The following is a 20,924-nucleotide window of genomic DNA, read 5'->3' as shown; positions in this document are numbered from 1 at the left end:
ATCTCTGTCTGTCAAATAAATAAATAAAATCTTAAAAAAAAAAAAAAACTGTCAAATCCTGGGGCACCCAGGTAGCTCAGTCAGTTAAGCATCTGATTGTTGGTCTCAGCTCAGGTCTTGATCTCAGGGTTATGAATTCAAGACCCACACTGGGCTCCATGCTCAGCATAAAGTCTACTAAAAAAAAACCCAAACTGTCAAATCTCAGTAGTGAATACAAAAGTGAGCAATGCATATTCTTTCAATTTTTATGAACCTTTGATTTTTCTACTATATATATTTCCATATACTACAAAAGAACACAGAAACTACTCCTGCTGTCAACGGCTATGACACCATGTAGGATTGGCCTGATACGGCTTTCTATTTCAAGCCTACAAACCAGTCTCTCCGTGTGTTTCAAACTTAAAGATTCCAATCAAGATGCTTCGCTGGCGGGGGCGGGGGGTTCCTGGGTGGCTAGGTCCATTAAGCCTTAAGGTCAGGATCCCAGGTTCCTGGGATTCAGCCCCGCATCAGGCTCCTCGCTCAGCAGGCAGTCTGCTTCCCCCTCTGCCGCTCCCCCTACTTGTGTTTGCTCACGGCACCTGGGTGGCTCAGTGGGTTAAGCCTCCGCCTTCAACTCGGGTCATGATCTCAGGGTCCTGGGATCGAGCCCCACATCAGGCTCTCTGCTCAGCAGGGAGCCTGTTTCCCCTCTCTCTCTGCCTGCTTGTGATCTCTCTCTCTCTCTCTCTGTCAAATAAATATATAAAATCTTAAAAAAAAAAAAATGCTTCCCCATCAAGACAGGGAGGAGAGCTGCTGCTCTTAGAGCCATGGCCATTTCCTCCTATCAACTCTGGAACCAAAGTGCAAACAGCTGGTGGACAGGTTGACACCTCAACCTTCCAGAGCAACTGCCAAGCCTCTGAAGCTTGACACAAAAGATCAGGATTCCAAGGCTGTTTTGAGGCCATCTGTCACATTAATTGTTGAAAGCCACATGGCAAAATGGATCTGGAGTTTTAGAGCAGCTAACACATTTTCAATGCACCCCAATTTATCAAATGCCTTTTCTATCAATGGGTACTTCCCTCACCTAGTGCTATTTTGTATTTAATGAAGACATGCTTTTTCAGTTTAACAAGGATGTTTCTCTCCTGAGAATAACTAAACTGGAGGAAATCTGCTTCATCTAACCAACTAGTAAACATTTGACATTTGCAGGCATTAAAATGGCTAAAATGATCTTGTTTAAATTCTGGTATTTGATTTTTAGAAATCACCTAATCTTTCTGGTATGAATTACATCAACTTTACAGAAGTGATATTTCAACCTTAAGGTTTTCAAATGTGTAACAGGAGGGAAGAAGTTAGTGAAACCATATTATCCCCAAAACTACCATAACATAAATGAAATAGATTCTATAAATTCGTATTTTCAAAAGCCAAGAAAAAATATGTATCTCCTGATCAATTAGTTAATCTGTTCATGTTGGAAAAGATACTGTGGGGAAAATTTTATGGAGGGAGAGAAATGAAACAGGCATAAACTTGAAAAAATTAGAGCCCATTTCTAAAATAGTCAATCAAATATCCAATGGATAATTCCACATCTTCCTTCCTGATTCTGAATCTGGACTTCCACATGGTAAGCAATGGAAATATAGTTGTTAGGAGTCACACTGCTAAATGACAAACAAAAGAGACTGCAGTCAGAAAACACACACACACACACACCCCTACAGTGTTTGTGCAGTATTCAAGACTAAAGTCATTAATTATCTCACAACAGATGCAGAAATGAAAGCAAAACACCAACAGGCCTACATCCACTCCTGCCGTGGAGCAAAACAAGGTACACAAATTAAGGAATCCTGTCTGGCTAACAGAAAATTCTGCTTCAGATGACTGGCTTTTGAAAATCATCAGTTGGCCTGCATCAGGGAGGTACATAATAGAGAGGCTTTCTATTCCAATGGATCCCAGTGAGGAGGAATCCACAAATGAATAGGCCGGAGGCAGAGAGCAAGGTCCCCTGGGCTTATCCAGGGGCAGAACTCTAGGTCCTAAGAGAGAAACTGGCAAGAACAGGGTGACACCCACAGGCCTGGAGATAACAAGATAAGCATTCAGATTGGGGGGGGGGGGGGGCAAAGAATTCCACTTATCAAAACGGGGATAATTCTCCCTCTGCCTTTTAGCTGCAAAAGAGAATTCATACTGCCAAGATAGAGGATTCCTGACTCTATACTATCTGACAGGAATAAAGAATGGTCCCTAGACTCAAGAGAAACACAGGAGCCCTGGATTCTCAGAGGGAAAAGCACATAAAAGGCAAATCCTTGGCTATCATTTAATAAACCCATTTGGAAATTACTATCCTATGTTATCTTTCCCCAAATTGCTCATTTTATCCTTATTTTTCCTATGAAAGCTATTTTCTGTTAAAATAATTTGCAAGTTATATGCTGCTTGGCTAATTCATCTTCTGCATTTTTATTAGAAACAAATGAGATTTATATTCCTATAAAGAAAACACATATTAAATTGCCCCAAAATCAATATGTCACCTGAAGTTAAAATGTTATGGATAAAAGGCCATTTAACTTTTTAAAAAGATCATTAGGACTTTCATAATCTCCTTTCTAGAAATTTTATGGCATGGTCAGGCATATAAGCTGGTTGTGATTTACTAGTAAATCCCAAAACCAAATCTCCAGATTTAGTTACATATACATGAAAAATACAATGTTTAGTATCACCTAAACAATTTAGGATTTCCTAAATTTTTAATAAACGCCCAAGGCACTTCTGGCAAGCAGGAAACTAAACCATTTGGCCACTGAAACAGGCTTCTGCTGGTATGGAAAGAGCCTGCTCTCCTGTGCCTTCCTAGAGTATGTGTGCGGATTTAGCAAGCCTGCCCATGATGCCCTCCCTACCTTCAAATCGCTCCCAAATTCAGAGTATGTCCTCAGCCAAGCAAGTGAGCAGGGAGCCCAACAAGCACTAGCTATTGTTCACTGAAGGCAGTTTTGTGTGTGCATATTATGCCTATTCTGCCCATAATAGGTGAGAGCATTATGGTTAGAGAAAGGAAAACCACCTACATAATTCACTAGTGTGTCCCAACTTCCTCATTCTCCATCTGTATCTACACTTTTCATTTGTTCTCCTGCCTCCTGAAAATTGGCCCCGTGTCCCATTCAGAGTAGCGAGTGCCATTACTGCCTCAATTCAGTAACTTCCAATCTGGGAAATCAGAAGGAGGTTCCACTTGCTGAGGAAGGCTTCTCTGAGGCAAGCTTGCAGGGTTCCCTCTCGCTGTGGCACCAGGCAGGACTGTCAGGGGTTCTGTCCATTAGTTATTTCTATCACCCGACCTCCCGTACCATCTGCAACATTTGCTATGGCACCACAGGTCTAGGCGTAGAAAGCTGCTTCGTCATAGAGGGTGGGGCTGCCTCTCCCCTCGGGCACTACTGGAGAGCTGCCATCAGGGTTATGGCTCTACGGGCTGAATGGCGGCTGGAAGAAAAGACCGCATTTTTTCCCAAAGACAAATTCAACTCTTAAAAGAGCCAGGGAACTTTAAAACTAAATCACTAATTATACCTAGAAAAAAATGTTCCAATTAATTTTAAATGAACTTTGTAGGCATGTGTTTGTTCTTTACTAAGAAGTCAATAGTTTGCCATCACGGCTTAGTCTATTTCAAGAAGAGATAAGGCTTTGTTTCCTTAAACAATGGCATACATTCCCTGTAAGATAAGGCAGCATGGAGTGGCAGTTACAGGCAGGAACCTGAAACCAAACTACTTAGGCTTGATTCCAATCTTGGGAAAGTGACTTAACCAATCCAGGTCTCAGTTTCCTCACCTGCAAAACCAAGATAACAGCACCTACCCTCCTAGGGATACTGTAAGGATTAAATGAGCCAGTATCTGTAAGGTGTGTGGGGCAGCGCCTAGCTACAGGAAGTGTTCATTATAAATAGAGTCCAAGTAGAGAAAGGTATTAATGTACTTCCTTAAATTTCCCAGCTCTTGGAGAATCACAACTAAAATGATTTCATTTCTCCAGCCCTTAGTGGTCACTTTTTCCTTTAATTCCTCTCTGAACAGCCAACTGGAATCTCCACAGAAAAAAAATAAGTATCTAGAACATTTTACCAAATAGTGCATACACATTCATATACCGTGTGTGTGTGTACTTACACACTTGTACATATTTGAAACAAAAGTTGTAACATCAATATTTACCCTTACTGTATATGACAGCCTGGCATGCATATGTTCTATTTCATTTTCTTTCAACACTAGTCATAACCTACTATATTGATTTCACTAACCTGCAATGTAAAAACAACGCACTGAAGAAACTTCTTACTCCCAACAAAATGGTAGTTTTCTAGTTTCAACTACTTTAGGACACAGACTGCAATCACTGGCAACTTTAAATAGAATTCTGAACCCAATATATTACAGTGGTTTTATATTAGCTCTGCAAATTATTAGCTATTTAACTGTATGAAAGCGACTTCTCTTAGTTTTCTTTTCTGCTAAAAGAGGTAATACCTACCTTCTAGAAATTTTATAAAAATTTAAAAAGAAGGTATAAGATATCTGGTATTCCGTAAATGGCACCAATTATAATTACTGGCTGTTACCAAGGACTACAAAGATTCTCAAGAGTGGTTCTCAAGGAAACCCACTGAGGGGCTCAGTGGGTTAAGTGTCTGCCTTTGGCTCAGGTCATGATCTCAGGGTCCTGGGATTGAGCCCCAAAATCAGTCTCCCTGCTCAGTGGGCAGTCTGATTCTCCCTCTGCCTGCTGCTCCCCCACTAGTACATGCGCTCATGTTTGCTCTCTCTAACAAATAAATAAAATCTTTAAAAAAAAAATTAGTGGTTCTCAACCATGGCTATATATCATGGAGGATTTTAAATATACAGATGCCTGAATCTCCCTCCACACTTAATGAATCTCCCAAAATGGAGACCAGGTGAGTGAACACAGAGGGTCAGATAGCCAAATCAGGTTCCACAGGAATTGTCGCTCTTACCCAGTACCCAAAATAAGTAATGACTCAAAGGATAGAAACAACAGCAAAATATGAGGCAAGCAGTCTGTTCTTGGAGAGACCTGAAACCATCAGGTAAATATCCTTCTCCTGCGTAAGGATGCATGTTGGTCCATATTGAGCATGAAAGATATAAGCAATGAAGTGCACGTCTCAACAAAAAAGGAGCCATTTTGGTTATGGAACATCTGCTTTTTATACCCCATTAATTACATAGCTCACATGATATTTTCCAGCAAGCTGTGCCCCATAAATTCATAAATTCCAGGTTTATTTACATTAAGCAATGTAGTCAAACCTGGTTCATCCTGCTAAAAATATTCCACAGATAAGGATTCTCTAGCTAGTAAATACCATCACCGTGTTTGCCAGCAGTCAGTCATTAGCATGCTTACAAAGGACCTGATGGAAATCTTTCCTTCTCAATAGGTGATACTAATTACACAACTGGAACCAATGAACTATACCTTTTCCAGTCCTAATCCTGCATTTCAAAACTTACATGAATAAAATTTGTTTTGAACTAAGACATGTAGGGGTCAATATTCAGAATGTCCCAAAAGCCTTAGGGCAGTATTGAGCTTTAAATAGCTGAAATTGATTATTAATTGGCTTAAAACTGCCCTAAGACTTCAGCACCCTGTTTTATTTCATTTTACAAATGAGGAATTCAAGCAGTAATAGTTTGTTATTGGTTGTTTATGTTTTTAGGGGGTTTTGGTGGGGGACTATTTCTGGACATGATCAAACAGCAAATGCGGTCTTCCAAGTGTCCATAACTCAGAACTGGCTGGGCCATGTTTCACACAGTATGCACAGTTCTCTCATGTAATATGCTATTGTATACTTCTTCAAAGAAAACACTGCATTTAATCTGTGCTTTTACAGATATTCCATTGACAGAAGCAGTGACCCTGGAAGATTCTTCTATGTTGACATTACAACAGGTGCCCTAATGACTGCAAGACCCCTTGATCGGGAGGAGTTTTCTTGGCATAATATCACTGTCCTTGCTATGGAAATGAGTAAGTAACATAATAAATTGGTCTCCATAACATGACAAAATATAAGCATTGTAGAATGTGAAAGAAAACTTCTAGAGCTTGTTATATTCTTTATGCAAAAAAACAGAAATTATGGTTTATGCAAGTGAGTGAATGCATTCAGCTCAAATTCTATCTCCTATATACCATGTCCTATGCTAGAGAGTAAAAATGAACAAACAAAAAACAACAACAACAACAAAAACCCACTATGCAAAAGCAGTACAAAAAAACAGCATCCTTAAATCAAGAAGCTAGACTTCTATATAAAGAAAGGGACAATGTCTAAGAAATCTAAGAGGTTTTCAACCTTTAATAAGATTGGGAATGCACAAATAGTATTGAAGGGGAACCAAGAATTCCTGTCCCCTTCAAAGGTCCTTCTAGCTGGACTAAGAATCAAATTGACATGAGACAGATTAACAAAAAAAAAAAAAAAAATTTAACATACATACATATGGGGAATGCACACAGACATAAAAATTCCAAAGACAGACAAAATGAGGTATATGTATCATTCTGAACTATAAAGAAGGGGTAGGAGTTTGAGATTTCAAAGGAAAGGAATGCATTTCATAGGACGGTAAGAGCACATACTTGGTAATTAGAGGTTTCCCCTACCATACAGATGGGTCACTCAGATAAAATATATCTGTTAATAACCTTTATTGTGGGTGGCGGGGGAGCCCAATTTAGATTTTTCTGTGTGGGTTAAGGGAGTGACAAAAGTTTCTCTTGAACCGCAGGGCCTCAAGTGCCCTCAACTCAAAATAATCCACAGCCAAATTGGCACATGGGGACAGAGGGAGCTGTCCTGAACCCCTTCAGTATAAAATATTACTACTGGATGAAAGAAAGCATTTATAACGTATCACCCTTACCACACACATACATACACAGAAACACGGATACAAGAATTTGAGACATCTTACACTAAAAAGCAGACTTTTGAACAGAAACTTAAAAACAGAATGAAAAACTACTAAAAACTAGATTAACATATTTATTATGAACTTCACAAAAATTAGACTATTTACTACTACCTTCAGTTTGTTTTTATTTTTTTTATTTTTATTTTTTTCATAACACTTAGTGATGGTAAAGGTTCAGGGAAACGCAGGCTCTAATATACTGGCAGAACGATGCATAATCACTTGAGGGGCATGGGGGGAATTAGGCAATTAAGCTTCCAAGATTCTCCAAAATATTCATTCTCTTTTTCTCAATAGTTCTTACAACTATCTTAAGGAAATAATCATAAATATCAACAAAGATCTATATACCAAAACATCTACTGCAGTGCTATTTTAACATAAGGGAAAAAATGGGAATTACCTAAAAGTCTAATAATAGGAGTCTGCCTAAGTAAACTGTGGTACAACCAAATAATAAAATGAGACTATCAAGCAGATATTAATATACATGTTTTCAAAGTATATTTCAATGACACAGGATAATATTTGCCAAAAGTTTTAAATCCAACTTTTTAATTTCACTTAATTGCAGTGCATATGTGTGTGTCTCTCTCCATATTTTGGGACACATGTAATATTACATATATTATATAATGGATATCTCTGGTGGTAGGATTGTAGATCATATATACCCTGACATTTTGGGGGGATTTTCATTAGTCCTTCTATAAACTAGTACCATGGTTACAATGGGAAAAAAAAAAAAAAGTAAATAGGTCAGTAATTTTGGTAACCAGGCAATAGAAATATTTAAGTGGATAACATAGGAGAGCACAGATATTTTGGGGAAAGAAAAGAAAAAATAAATCAGAAGAATAAGGCATTCTGAGATTTTATAAAATTATTTACTAAGAATAATCTGTGTGTTTAGTTTCTATTTTATCTTCTTGGGATATGGCCAAAACAAAAATGGACAAGAGGGGCACTCCTGGGGCTGTGAAACTGTCCTTACGTGGCAATGCCAAGCAAAAGACAGACCAAAAGAAACACTTCCCCATGAGTGACTATGAGTAACTTCTCCCGCCCTAGCCAAAGATACGGATTTGGTGTATGTTTGATCCTATAATATCCCCTTAGTCCCTCAGCAGAAATAAATGTGCAGTATTATCTGTACTCCCATGAATAACCTGAAACCTTCTGAAATACAATTCAAAGAACTGAATAAAACCAAGGAAAAAAAAAGGGAATAAAGCCAAGCAATGCCACACAGTATGCATCCAGTTTGAAATGGGCTGCTTTCAAGCCCAGAATATGGAACCGAACTGTCTTTAATTTCAGAACCTGAAGCAGGAGCCAAGTGAGTCAAACCTTTTTAGGCTGCATTTTGTGTTACCTGCGCCCCCTCCCCCAGAATCATACTCTTCTCCTCATCCTCCTGACATCACACACTCTCTCAGACACACACCTTGATCTGCCCACGTGCCCTGTGTTCTGGCCGCACTCTTACTAGGCCACACATGCATCCTATGTTTCTCTTACCATTTCCAATTCCTTTTAAAAAACCAAACTGACAAGGTAAATACCTATTCCAGCAATGAGCAGCTTTCTTGTACTACTGAACCCTCACCTTTGGTTTTCTCTGTATTCTCTTTAGACAATCCTTCCCAGGTTGGAAGTGTTTCCGTCACAATCAAAGTCTTAGATGTGAATGACAATGCTCCAGAATTCCCCAGATTCTATGAAGCTTTTGTGTGTGAAAATGCCAAAGCAGGGCAGGTAAGGCAGTCTGTGCGATGTGCACGTTGGCTCACCTCCACCATACAGAATGACTGCTACAGATAACCAGATTTGCCATCAGAGAAATTTAGACTCCAGAAACTAACAGTTCACGAAAGGGCCCCCGACTTCCACGCATGATGTTCCAAGTTTGTTCAGACAACCATGTGGCATCCCCCTCCCCATTTTAATGATCTCAACAATGCTTTGATGGTAGCTTGCTTCACAGGCTGGCCTGAAGTTACCTACCCATCTTGGAACTGAACTGTATAGGACCAACTGCAGTAACGTGTGCTCTGGATCCTGGGAGCGAGGGACCATGAAGATCAGAAAACTCTTCTCTTTTCCTCAGTTTAGCACTAATTCCTGAAAATACTTGCAGTAGGGAAGCTTTATTTTTTCTATCTTCCCACCTCCCTTTCTTAACTTCTAACAATAGGTAACTTGTTTAGGGACTACCTGCCCTATTCTCAGAATGATCTAGAATACCTACTCTCTCCTCCCTCAGTTAAAACATCATTTTCCTAATGTTGTTTATGTCAGATCAGTTTTGAGAAGAAAGGAATCTGAAGACACAAATTTCTACTAATTGGAAATAACCACAGTTCTATAATTTGCAGAGACATATTTGTGTATTTTCTGAAGTATACTTTTAAATGTATATGAAAAATTTGGTCGATCAAATTCCAAGTGGTATAACTGAGAAACATTCAGAACTCTGCTTGGAGTGGCCATGTATTCATGCATGCTTTGGGCTGCTACCTACCCCGTACCCACTCTTCCATACCTCAGAGCATCAGCCATGTCCTGTTTCTGCTCCTGGTTTTGTAAAATGCTTTCCTCTCTCACCTGTGACCCACGAGATCTCCTAACAGCCCTAATTTCTTCCCCCAGAGTATATTCTGTGGTCCTGTGGATTCTGGTAGTAAGGCAAATGGAGTCAGAATAGTTTTAATATGGAAGTTAGGAATCTGTGAAGTGCGTACCTACAAGGCAAGGATTCACGCTTTGGTAATTCAGGCAGATTTTGCTTTCGCTTCTCTTACTCACCTGGAACATGACATCCTGCTGCACAGAGACTCGTTTATACAATCAAAACTCATATTAGCACCCCGCACTCAGCAAAGATTAAGTCAACACATCCTCACCTTTCTCAGTTAAAAGAAAAAGTGATTTACATCTACCCCGGGGGTGGGGGGCAGTCCTATAAGGATTCTCATCTAAATCCTCTCATCAGTGGACTCTTAAAATTCAGGGCAATGGTGTACAGCCCTCCTAAAAAATTTTTTCAGCAAGTCTTTAATAATTCTACTTCCACATCTACTGAATTTCTAAGAAGACCTGAAACATTATGCAGCTAATAAAAGTTACAATGCAGACTTTATGGTATAAGAAATGATCTGTGTCATTAGAAGTAAAGAAAGAAGGTATAAAAACCACATGTACATGCTTGCAGCTACAGAAAATTATGCCCACATGTGAACTAAGACATGTAGGGGTCAAGATCCAAAAACAGCAATAGTTACTGTGCTATGGTAGCTGAGTTTTGAATGAGGGGGTCTGGACCTTTATTTTAACAATTTTTGTTTTGTATTATAACAATTTCATATACACTATATAAAGCATAACATAAAATGTTGTTTTATAAGATCTTATTATAACAAATATACATGATGAATTATTAATTACATTACAATTATTATTAATCTACATTACAAAGAAGGTAAAAAAAGCAGCACATTAATTAAAGCTCCTCTCCCCCAGAAAACGAAGCACTTACTTTCTTAAAGGTCTTCAGAATAGAAGTTGCACTCTGACAGGTCAATAGCACTTTTAACTACCTATCCTGGGTTTCAGGTTTTGTTTTGGTTTTTTTAAGGATTTATTTATTTATTATTTAGAAAGAGAGTACGGCTGGTACATGCAAGTGGGAGGAGGGGGAGAGGGAGAGGGTGAGGTGAGAGAGAATCCCAAGGGAACTCCCTACTGAGCACAGAGCTTAACACAGGACTCAATCTCAGGACCCGAAGTTCATGAACTGAGCTGAAACCAAGAGTCAGACACTCAACTACCTGAGCCACCCACGTGCCCCTAACTAATACCTCTCTTGTTTTTGGAGCACATGCACACATCTCCCATTTCTAAATACATCCTTTTTCTTTTTTTTATTTTTTATTTTATTCATTCATTTGAGAGAAACAGATCAGGAGTGGGGGTGGTATGGGGTGAGGAAGCAGAGAGGGAGGGAAAGGGACACAGACTCTGTACTGAAAGCAGAGACCAACACAGGACTCCATCCCAAGACCCCAAGACTGAGTCAGATGTTTAACCGACTGAGCCACCCAGGCACCCTTCCAAATACACCTTTTAATGGCCTATCAGACAGTCCTTTACAGCACAGTTTATTATGTGGCTTAAAGATCAGGTCATGCGCCACAAGTCTGTCACATTTATCATCCTTAGCCCAAGATACTAAAAATCCTACCCCTTGATTTTGGCTCTGGGGCATATTTTTAAGATTTTCGAAAGCACACAGCTCAGTAGCCATGTCTGGTTTATAACGCATCAGGCCTCCTTATGTTAGATGTGTCACATACTGTCGTCAGCTGTGTGTCTGCCAAGTCAGGAAATGTGCTTGCCTCTTAGCAAGCAGCCAAGAAGGAGGCCCATAAAGAAATCAGATGACCTACCTGGCAATGGCTGAAAGCAGAATGAAACCAGCTGAGCAGAATATTGCATGGCAAGTGGGGACTGAGAATGAAATCCAACCTACCAGGAGAGTGGAGGGCAGGAGCACAGGCCATTGTGTTCCCAACTATTGCAACCAAATTTGCCATAAAAAAAATTCAGACCCCAGAAGAGAACCCAGCAAAGCAGTGTCTTTGCTCACTCATTCTTTAAAAGCCCTGTAACTGACCCCTGATGCTCCGTCAGGAGTGTCAAGTCTACAGGGCCGGTCCTCTGCCTCAAGCCCCCATCTCACTAATATGTGTATAATTTCACAGGTCAGATATTCTGAAATGACTTACCCAACTATGTACTTCATTATACATAATCACCTATTTTTAAAAGATTTTATTTATTATTTTTGTCAGACAGATATCACAAGCAGGCAGAGAGGCAGGCAGAGAGAGAGAGGGAAGCAGGCTATCTGCTGAGCAGAGAGCCAGATGCGGGGCTCGATCCCAGGACCCCGGGATCTCGACCTGAGCCGAAGGTAGAGGCTTTAACCCACTGAGCCACCCAGGCACCACCATAATCACCTATTTTTAACATTCGTCAAGAAATATGTTTCGTCAGGGCGCCTCAGTGGCTCAGTTGGTTAAGTGTTTGCCTTTGGCTCAAGTCATGATCCCAGGGTCCTGCGATTGAGCTCTGTATCGGGCTCCCTGCTGTGTGGGGTGCCTGCTTCTCCCTCTCCCTCTGCCTACCGCTCCCCTTGCTTATGCTCTCTCTCTCTCTCACGCTGTCAAATAAATAAAATCTTTTTTTAAAAAATTTTTTAAAAAGAAATGTTTTGTCATTATGTGTGTGACACTATGGGCAAGATGGAAAGTACAGGACTTGTCTCAGCAGGGACGGGTTGGTGGGGTGGCCCTCATGTGTGAGCAGTACCGACACTAGGCTAGGCTCTGTGGCAAGTTCATCTTCCGTGTTCTACCAAGCCCTCTCCTTTATGCAACTCCATTCTCCCAACTTTTAGATTCAACAGAGGCCAGCTGCCAGTTGGGTTCACCAGGAGGCATACCCAGAGGTGGAGTTCTGATATAAGATGTTTATTAAGGAATGCCCTTGGGACCCAATGCTATAGAAGAGAAGGACTTCTGCAGGATTAGGCAAAATGAGAAGTCCAGCTATGATGAAGACCCACTAACAAGCCTTGGATGACTTCAGAGAGTTCTAGAACTAGGGTTTTCCCAAGTTGAGATCGGATGGCCAGACATTTTACTATTACATCAGTCACTGGATGTAGGTTGCCCTGGAAGGAGGTGGTAAATGTGTGTAGGTAACTCTCAGCAAATGAAGCAATTCTCAAAGAGACAAGTGAAGGTTGGGGCATCAAGTCCTTCACAGAATGGGGATCTGAGCAATACAGTGTCCACCAGAAGCCCCTAGCTGGGAGCTGCCCTGCCTGTTATGTAACCTTCGGTATACTGAGGGGGGGCAGGGGGAGGGGTAGAATTACCTCCCTTAATTTACAGATGAAGAAATAAAGACTAAGCAAGCAAGCCCACATAGGCCCTCCAGCTGACCTCCGATGCTCCGGCGGGAATGTCAAGTCTACAGGGCCAGGCCCGGAAGCGTAGGAGGTGTCTGTGCTATTGGTTGGTAGAGGAGAAAACACATAGGAAGATGACCACCCACTCAACATTTTTCTATATCGCTCACAAACAGGCCTGCTAATTTTTCAATTGTATATTTTGCACTGCTTTCTTTAGCACACACATGTAGGAATGGGGCAGAGGGCAAGAGAGAGAGAGAGACTCTTAAACAGGCTCCATGCTCACCGTGGGCCCAACATGGGATTCCTATTTCATGACCCTTAGATCCTGACCTGAGCCAAAATCTAGAGTCGGGACACTTAACTCACTGAGCCACTCAGGCACCCCTTTTGCAGCCTTTTTTTTTTTTTTAATCATGGCCTTCATAACCTTCATGACAAACTACTACTTTGAAAAGCACTGTGGAAAAGGCAAAGTTTGAGCCAAAGAGCTCAGAGAAAACCATCACTTCTTTGGTTATCTCAACCCTAAGCTCTGCTTCTGACTCTACTCTGTTCCATACATCCCACTTAGGTCTTGGGCTCTACACCTTTCCTAGCTCCTCTTCCCAGCCACCAAAAAGCAACAGCCCTGTGACCCAACCCCTCCCATCTGTGTCCATTAACCTGACACAGGAGATTTCTCTCCTAGGTATTGGCGAATTTTTTTTTTAAGATTTTATGTATCTATTTGACAGAGAAAGAGAGACAGGGAGAGAGGGTACACAAGCAGGGGGAGTGAGAGAGGGAGAAGCAGGCCTCCTGCTGAGCTCGATCCCAGGACTCCGGGATCATGACCCAAGCTGAAGGCAGATGCTTAACAACTAAGCTCCCCAGGCACCCCCTCGTATTGGTCATTTTTAAGTAGAGGCTTCTCAAAGACAGCAAACTGACCCTGAAAATATTAACCCAAATGATGAGGTTAAGTAGGTGAGGTGGGAGAATGAAAAACTGGGAGACAAGCAGGAACCTGGAGCATCTCACAGCTCTTTGAGCCAAAATTCTATTTAGATTGCTTCAAAATGACTAGTGTTGGTGTGCGAATTTGTTACGGTGAGGCTTAACCCCGGAGGTATTTAGGTAACATTCACCATCTACCTGTCAATGTATTCAGGCCCAACAATAAAGACCAAAATACAATCCTGAGTTGTGTGATGGTACGGGGTACTTTCCAGTAAGTTTCAGGATGTCCTTCTCATTAGGGAAAACAATCCACTATTGGATTTCAGGGTTTAGGATCTCACCAAGCCCTGAAGATTATTCTTTCAACCCTGATTCATATGATTTCATGTTACTCCTACAGCTGATCCAGACAGTGAGTGCAGTGGACCAAGATGACCCACACAGTGGTCAGCACTTCTACTACAGCTTGGCTCCAGAGGCTGCTAACAACCCCAACTTCACCATTAGGGACAACCAAGGTAATGGGGGGACAGGAACTTACCAATGCTTTCTTATGGCTTGGGTTGGATACTTTTGGTCACTATACCATGCAAACTGTGTCAAAGGTCACCTGCTCTTCAGTAGCAGTGGGGACATTCAATGCTAATTTGTAATTTTTTTAAGTTTTATTTCAAAAAAAGATAAAAATTAAAATTAAAAAAAAAAAGTTTTGTTTCAACAGATCAGAGACAATGTCCTCTGCTGATTCTGAAACTTTCAGTTCATCAGTTCACAAATGTTTTACAGTTGGCGCTGTGTGAGGCAGTGCCAGGCAAAAGCCTTCCTTCATTGCCATAGATAACAGCCATGTCTGTATGCTCTATAACTATAGGAAGAATCTGAGAAAAATGGTAGAAATTGAACTAGATAAAGAGAAAAACCTGAGGGAACATTTCTGACCAAGCATCAAAGGGGATAACAGTGAAAAGCTCCCAGAACAAAAGGGAGAGAAAGGCTAAGATGACAAAGGACAAACAAAGGATCACAAAGTGTAGCTTGGCACTAAACAACTCTATTACTTTACAATGATTTTAAAAAGACAGGGCCAGGTGGGGTTCCTTGTTCCAGAAAGCACTCCCCACTACAACTTGGCTGGAAGGGAATTCTAGACCCCTCTTGTGCAGTAAGCATTCTGATCAGTTAAGAAATGTATAGACCTAGCACAGTCTCCATTAGGCACAGACGGGAAAAGGAGGGACTTCTGTTCTCTCGTCAAATGATTTTCAAAGAAAGATCAGAAAAAAATCACTTAAATCTGTCAAGTGAACCCCTTCTGTTGCTAACTCTGCTACCTGCTGTCTGACCTTGGGGAGAGAGGTCATCACTTCTCTGGGCCCTACTAGCCTCATTCTTACTCCAGTTCTAAAATACTAATTGTTGGGGCACCTGGGAGGCTCAGTCTTTAAGCAGCTGCCTTCAGCTCAGGTCATAATCCCAGGGTCCTAGGATCGAGCTCCGCATCAAGCCCCACATTGGGCTCCTTGCTCAGCGGGAGGCCTGCTTCTCCCTCTCCCACTCCCCCCTGCTTGTGTTCCCTCTCTCGCTGTGTCTCTCTCTGTCAAAGAAATAAAATCTTTAAAAATAAAATAAAATAAAATACTAATTGCTACTGTGTGACAATCTAAACAAAAGGAAATGAAAAGTCATGATTATGCCTGCCTGGTCTTAGTCTCAAACATCACTTATTTGAGACTTAAGTATTAATTCAACCCCACATGATATTCTGCCATTAACACTTGAGACTATTAAGCCTGTTTTCTTTTAAATGTAAAACATCCCTCCAAATCTTTCCTTTAACCTTCTACATGCACTCTGATAATTCTAGAAGGGAGGGTAATACAAATCGTAACAAAAGAAGTACTGCAATTAAACATCCTGATCTTTTTATTGGGTCAAATTTTGAACTATTCATTTATTTGCTTCACAGGGAAATCTTTCCTACAAAAAGTGGTTTCAGCCGCCTCAGGACAGGTTTCGTAGTGGAAACCAGGGGTCGGGGGGGAGTATTACATTATACTCTTTCTTCAAATTTTCACTGAAGTGTCACTCTATGCCTTCACTCTGATATTTGTCAGAATCAACACGAAAACGATATGCAGCAAAATGCCGCAAATTTTTTAAAGATGACTTTGGATACCAATTCACGGAGCCAATGCTTTAAAAAAATGGGCCATGGGAATATGATGACTATAAAAAGAAATGACTCATTTCTTGGAAGGTTTTCCAAAACAAAAGTCAGCACATCTTCAATAGAAAGGATGAACTCTTAATCTCCTCATGACAATTTATCCCATGAGTATTTTCTATGGAGGCTCCTTAAAAAATTGACCAGCATCGATTTGGTGGATCTGCTATCAGGACCCCAACTCCCATGCCCAAAACATATCTTTTTATAAACACCACAAGGCACTATCTCAAGTAGAGCCTTTCTTACTTTTTTTTTTTAATCCACAAAGCATTATTAAAAGGACTGTGTTTATGTAGCATTTTGCAGTTTCAGACACATTTTCCCCATACTTTTCTTTATTTGATATTTATAATAACCCTCGAAGGTCTCGATGAAGTTACTAATCCCTCTGGTTCTCGTTGTCTCAGATAAGGAAAGAAAGCAAATGGGCCACAATCAGAAAGTGAGTAAGCGTTAAGGCGAGGACTGGAAGATGGGGCCTATTTTAGCCACACACACACACACACACACACACACACACACACACGAAAGAAGAAGGTTTTGTGTCACCTTGGAAACAAACTTGTTTCCAAATGGGTTACTAAAGCCCTACTCATCATATTCAACAAAAACTCTGCAAGTGGCTACTGCAAGTTGCCAGAACCCTTCCAAGACTAAAGTCAGCGAGGCCACACTGATCTTTTTTCTTCTTCTTTAACCTCAAATAATTCTGAGATCAAGAAACATGATGTATAGTGCTTAATTAAATGATGATGTAATACTTTTATGAAATTCAGCTCTGGTGAAGCTTTCTAAAAGTCTTACAACCTAGCCTCGATTAAACTGAAAAAAGTAAAACAGATTTCTGTTTGAGAAAAACTTGGTTTCTGAAAAAACAAGACTAACACTGTAAAACAGAATACTACTTAGCTACTAAATCTGGAAAAACAGAAAAATGGGTGGGTTGTACAGTAGGTAGAAATATAATCCTCAGGTGGGCAAGCAGAGGGCCCGGACCAAAGCAGGAAAGGATTTCCATTGGCTGGATAATTTTCAAGAGTTAGTATCACTAGACCAAATAAGCAGTTACACAGCAAAATGGAAGAAATGTATACTTGGAGTCAGAGAGACCGGAGCTCAAATCTCAGCTCTGCTACTAAATTAGTAACTTTGAACAAACTTCTTCACTTTCTCTAGGCCTTAACTCACCCGTATAAAAGGGTCAGATTATCACTATCTCATCAAATGTGAAAATGAAATGAGATGCTGTGCACTTAAGCACTCAGTAAACAATCACCGATATATCGTGAAAAGGCAGGGCAAGGAGGAAGCAGAAAAGCTAACAAAGGGATAACGTATCCATCAGAATAGGCTAGCCTATGCTGAGCAACAAATGACTGCAAAATTCCAGTGGTTTAACACAACTAAAATTAGTTTCTTACATAAAACCAGCTGTGGGTCTGAGCAACAAGGACAGCTGGTGTCCATGCAGCTCAGAGTCCCAGGCTGCCTGGCTCTCCATCTTAAACGTTCTTGTATAGTATCGCACCAAGGCAAGAGAACACAGAGAAACACGTATCAGCTGTTAAATTCTTCTGCCTGGAAGTGACACAAATCGTTTTGCTCATTTTTCATTATCAAAAGCAAATCATACAGACATGCCAAAATTCAAGAGGGCAGAAAAGTATAATCCTTTAAAATGTCCGAGAAGGGAAGGAGAACCAGAAATATTGATAATTAATAATGTTTACTTTGGTTAGGCTCTCAGAAGTTTTTGTGAAGTTCTAGATTCTTCCTTGTGAAATGTAAACCACATGGACCTTCCATGTTGATGTCCGCTTTGAGAGTCACTGCTTGCATGTCCTATCACATCTCTAACCTTTTCCTCTACTGAAAATGATCTCAACTTTGCAAAAAACATATGACTTATAATTCCAACCCACTGGAAGAAACTTGAAAACAAAGATTAAAAAAATAAAAGATCCTAGAACATTACGTTAGGCAAATATAAATATAAATACACAGACACACACGACCTTTGCGAAGACACATCAAATAATTTTGCTACTTCCCTTTAAAACTGGAGGAAAAAACAACTAGGACTGCTGATCAGGAATGAATTTCTCCAAGTTCTAATTAACTGTGTCCCTCAGACCACAAGTAGGGGGAAATAACAGGGTGTGTCACGTGACTGGGGATTTCAAACAAGCTTCCGCTAAATGAGCAGTTTCTTCAGAAAGCACAGAAGGAGTTGGTGACTGCTTTCAGAGGTGTAAAAGAAAACCACCAAAGACGTGACTTCCAGTGAAAGTGGCAAAAATAAGCAATCTGCCACAGCCAAGTGGGCTCCTCAGCATTCTTTTCCTGGAGCCACAAAGCAGCCCCAGGGCCTTGGAAAGCTGCTGAGCGGGAACAGGCAGGGACCGCAAGTGGCCAGTGATTGTTCATTCCTATCAAGCTTTCACAGGAACATTCCAGTTAGAGCTGAAGTCTAACAGTTCGCCCTGGGCACTTTATGTCACAAAGGGTAAAACAGACTCTCAAAAAGGGTTTCCCTCTTGGGCCCCAGGGCTTTGCCTAGAAGCAGAGCAAAAAAATCCGTGGTTTCGGAATCCAAATGCTGATCCAGACAAAGTAGAGGGGGCTCGAGGTAGCCCCCTCCAGGGAATGTTTGCCATTTGCCACTCCCTCTCCGTCCTTCCCACTCCCATCCCTGCCCTCTTGCTTTCCTCGATCTAAGAGATTAATTCACTTCCTGGGTTCTTCCTTTTTCTTTCCGCCCGCTTTTCCACTCCCTCTTTGCAACTCCTACATCCCGTCTTCTTCAGATAACACCGCCCGGATTCTCACCAGGAGGTCTGGCTTCCGGCAGCAGGAGCAGAGCGCCTTCTACCTGCCCATCCTGATAGCGGACAGTGGGCCTCCGGTGCTGAGCAGCACGGGCACGCTGACCATCCAGGTGTGCACCTGCGATGACGACGGCCACGTCCTCTCCTGCAGCCCCGAGGCCTACATGCTCCCGGTCAGTTTGAGCCGGGGCGCCCTCATCGCCATCCTGGCCTGCATCTTCGTCCTCTTGGGTGAGCAAGGGGCTCCCTTCTCTTCCGTGGGGTCCCGTAAGTGCTTACTTGGCTACCATTCTAAGACAGCTGTTTAGAACCTGTTTTCTACGCCATGCTTATTGAAAAGGTGGTACAGTAAGGCTGGGAAAGAATAAAGAAACTGAAGATAGGACGCCTGGGTGGCTCAGTTGGTTAAGCAACTGCCTTCAGCTCAGGTGGTGATCCCAGAGTGCCAGGATCAAGTCCCGCATCAGGCTCCCAGCTCCTCGGGGAGAAACCTACTTCTCCCTCTGACCTTCTCCTGTCTCATGTTCTCCCTCTATCTCCCTCTCTCTCTCTCCCTCTAGTAAATAAATAAATAAATAAAATCTTTTTAAAAAAAATATATATATAGAAAGAATTTATATACATATATATATATATAGAGAGAGAGAGAGAGAGAGAGAGAACACGAACCTGAAGATAGGTCCTTCCTGCAAGGAAGTCATGGCCTCTTTGGCCAAACCAAAGCAAATACATTTATCAAGCATCTGCTATGGGCCAGGGGACCATTCCAGGTGCTGGGATTAAGACAACAGACACGTCCCAGCCTTCACAAAGCTTACCTCAGAGCAAAGCAAGTTCATTTTGACACCACAGAATCAACACGACAATTTTGGGGGTAGGATATGATAAACACCTCTTCTGACCCCTTCATTTCCCATAAGTAGTAGCTAAATCACAAAGAGAGAGTGACAGGCCCAAGGCAAAATGTCAGAGGCAGAGGCAGAAGTGAAATGCAGGCGACCCTGCACTATTCATCCCTGTATCTGAGTGGCAAGGCTCTTTTCCTAAGTGTTCATCCCCCAAATTCTGGAGGTGGTAGGTGTTATGGAGAAAAGAAGAACAGGGTATCCTGAAGGAACAGGAGACAAGAGTGGGTGCCATTTTATAGAAGGTGGTCAGGGAAGGCCTCCCTGATAAGGAGACCTTTGAGCAGATCCCTGAAAGAAGGGAGAGTGAACCCCGTGGCTCTCTGGGGGAATAAGCTATTTGGGGGCATTAGCACCCCTCCAAGGCACTGTGGCCATCTAACAAGGAGCAGTGACTACACAGGATCAGTGTGCCACTGCTGGTGACACAAAAAGATGCGATGACAGGCTGGTGGGAGAGCACAAGTGAGGGAGAGGATCCTTTCTTCCTCTGCTCAAATCATACAGGCAGCCACTCACCTCCTTGCACATAAGGCTATTCGAGCAATTGTTTTTGAACTCAACACTCAAAAACCAACAATAAAACACCTAAACTAACTCTAAAAACCACAAAAATATCTGTCCATATATCCCAACTCTTCTGATTAAGTAATTCATTGCACACATATTTTGCTTAGAAAAAAAGCAGACTTAGATAGTAATATCATCTAATACGAAAGAAACCCTAGCGTTCTATGAGGGAAAAGAAGACAGCCCTGGGGATTTAAGTTAAAACAGGCATGCGGAGATCCACGTAACCCCCTGGCCCCAGGTTTATCTATGAACCAAGAAAGTGAGTCACACCGAAGACAGAACGTCCTCACTACAAAATGTCAGCCCTTCATTGAATTTCTAGGTAGGTCTGTGGAATATGCCTCTCAGAAAACATTTGCAAATACCACATGTGGTTTGATTTTGTTGTTTCAGTTCAGGGCTACATGAGAAGTAATATAAATTAAG

At 41.4% G+C, this 20,924-nt stretch overlaps 1 protein-coding gene and 1 long non-coding RNA gene across 3 annotated transcripts in view; one reads left to right on the top strand and one right to left on the bottom strand.

The window, feature by feature from the left end:
• LOC125082563 (uncharacterized) overlaps positions 1-20,924 on the bottom strand; it is a 229,042-nt gene that overhangs the window by 96,641 nt on the left and 111,477 nt on the right. The window lies entirely within an intron of this gene.
• Positions 1-20,924, top strand: part of CDH20 (cadherin 20) — a 207,108-nt gene that overhangs the window by 181,958 nt on the left and 4,226 nt on the right. For both annotated transcript variants that reach the window (XM_047698321.1, XM_047698322.1), the window contains 4 exons: positions 5,957-6,093; positions 8,680-8,801; positions 14,366-14,483; positions 19,000-19,251. In XM_047698321.1, the coding sequence (XP_047554277.1) occupies positions 5,957-6,093; positions 8,680-8,801; positions 14,366-14,483; positions 19,000-19,251 (629 nt within the window). The remainder of the gene's footprint in view (positions 1-5,956; positions 6,094-8,679; positions 8,802-14,365; positions 14,484-18,999; positions 19,252-20,924) is intronic.

This window comes from Lutra lutra, chromosome 12 (assembly GCF_902655055.1).
Source record: "Lutra lutra chromosome 12, mLutLut1.2, whole genome shotgun sequence".
NCBI classification, from domain to species: Eukaryota; Metazoa; Chordata; class Mammalia; order Carnivora; family Mustelidae; genus Lutra; species Lutra lutra.
The sequence above is the reverse complement of the archived record's forward strand: the minus strand, read 5'-3'. Positions and strand labels throughout refer to the sequence as shown.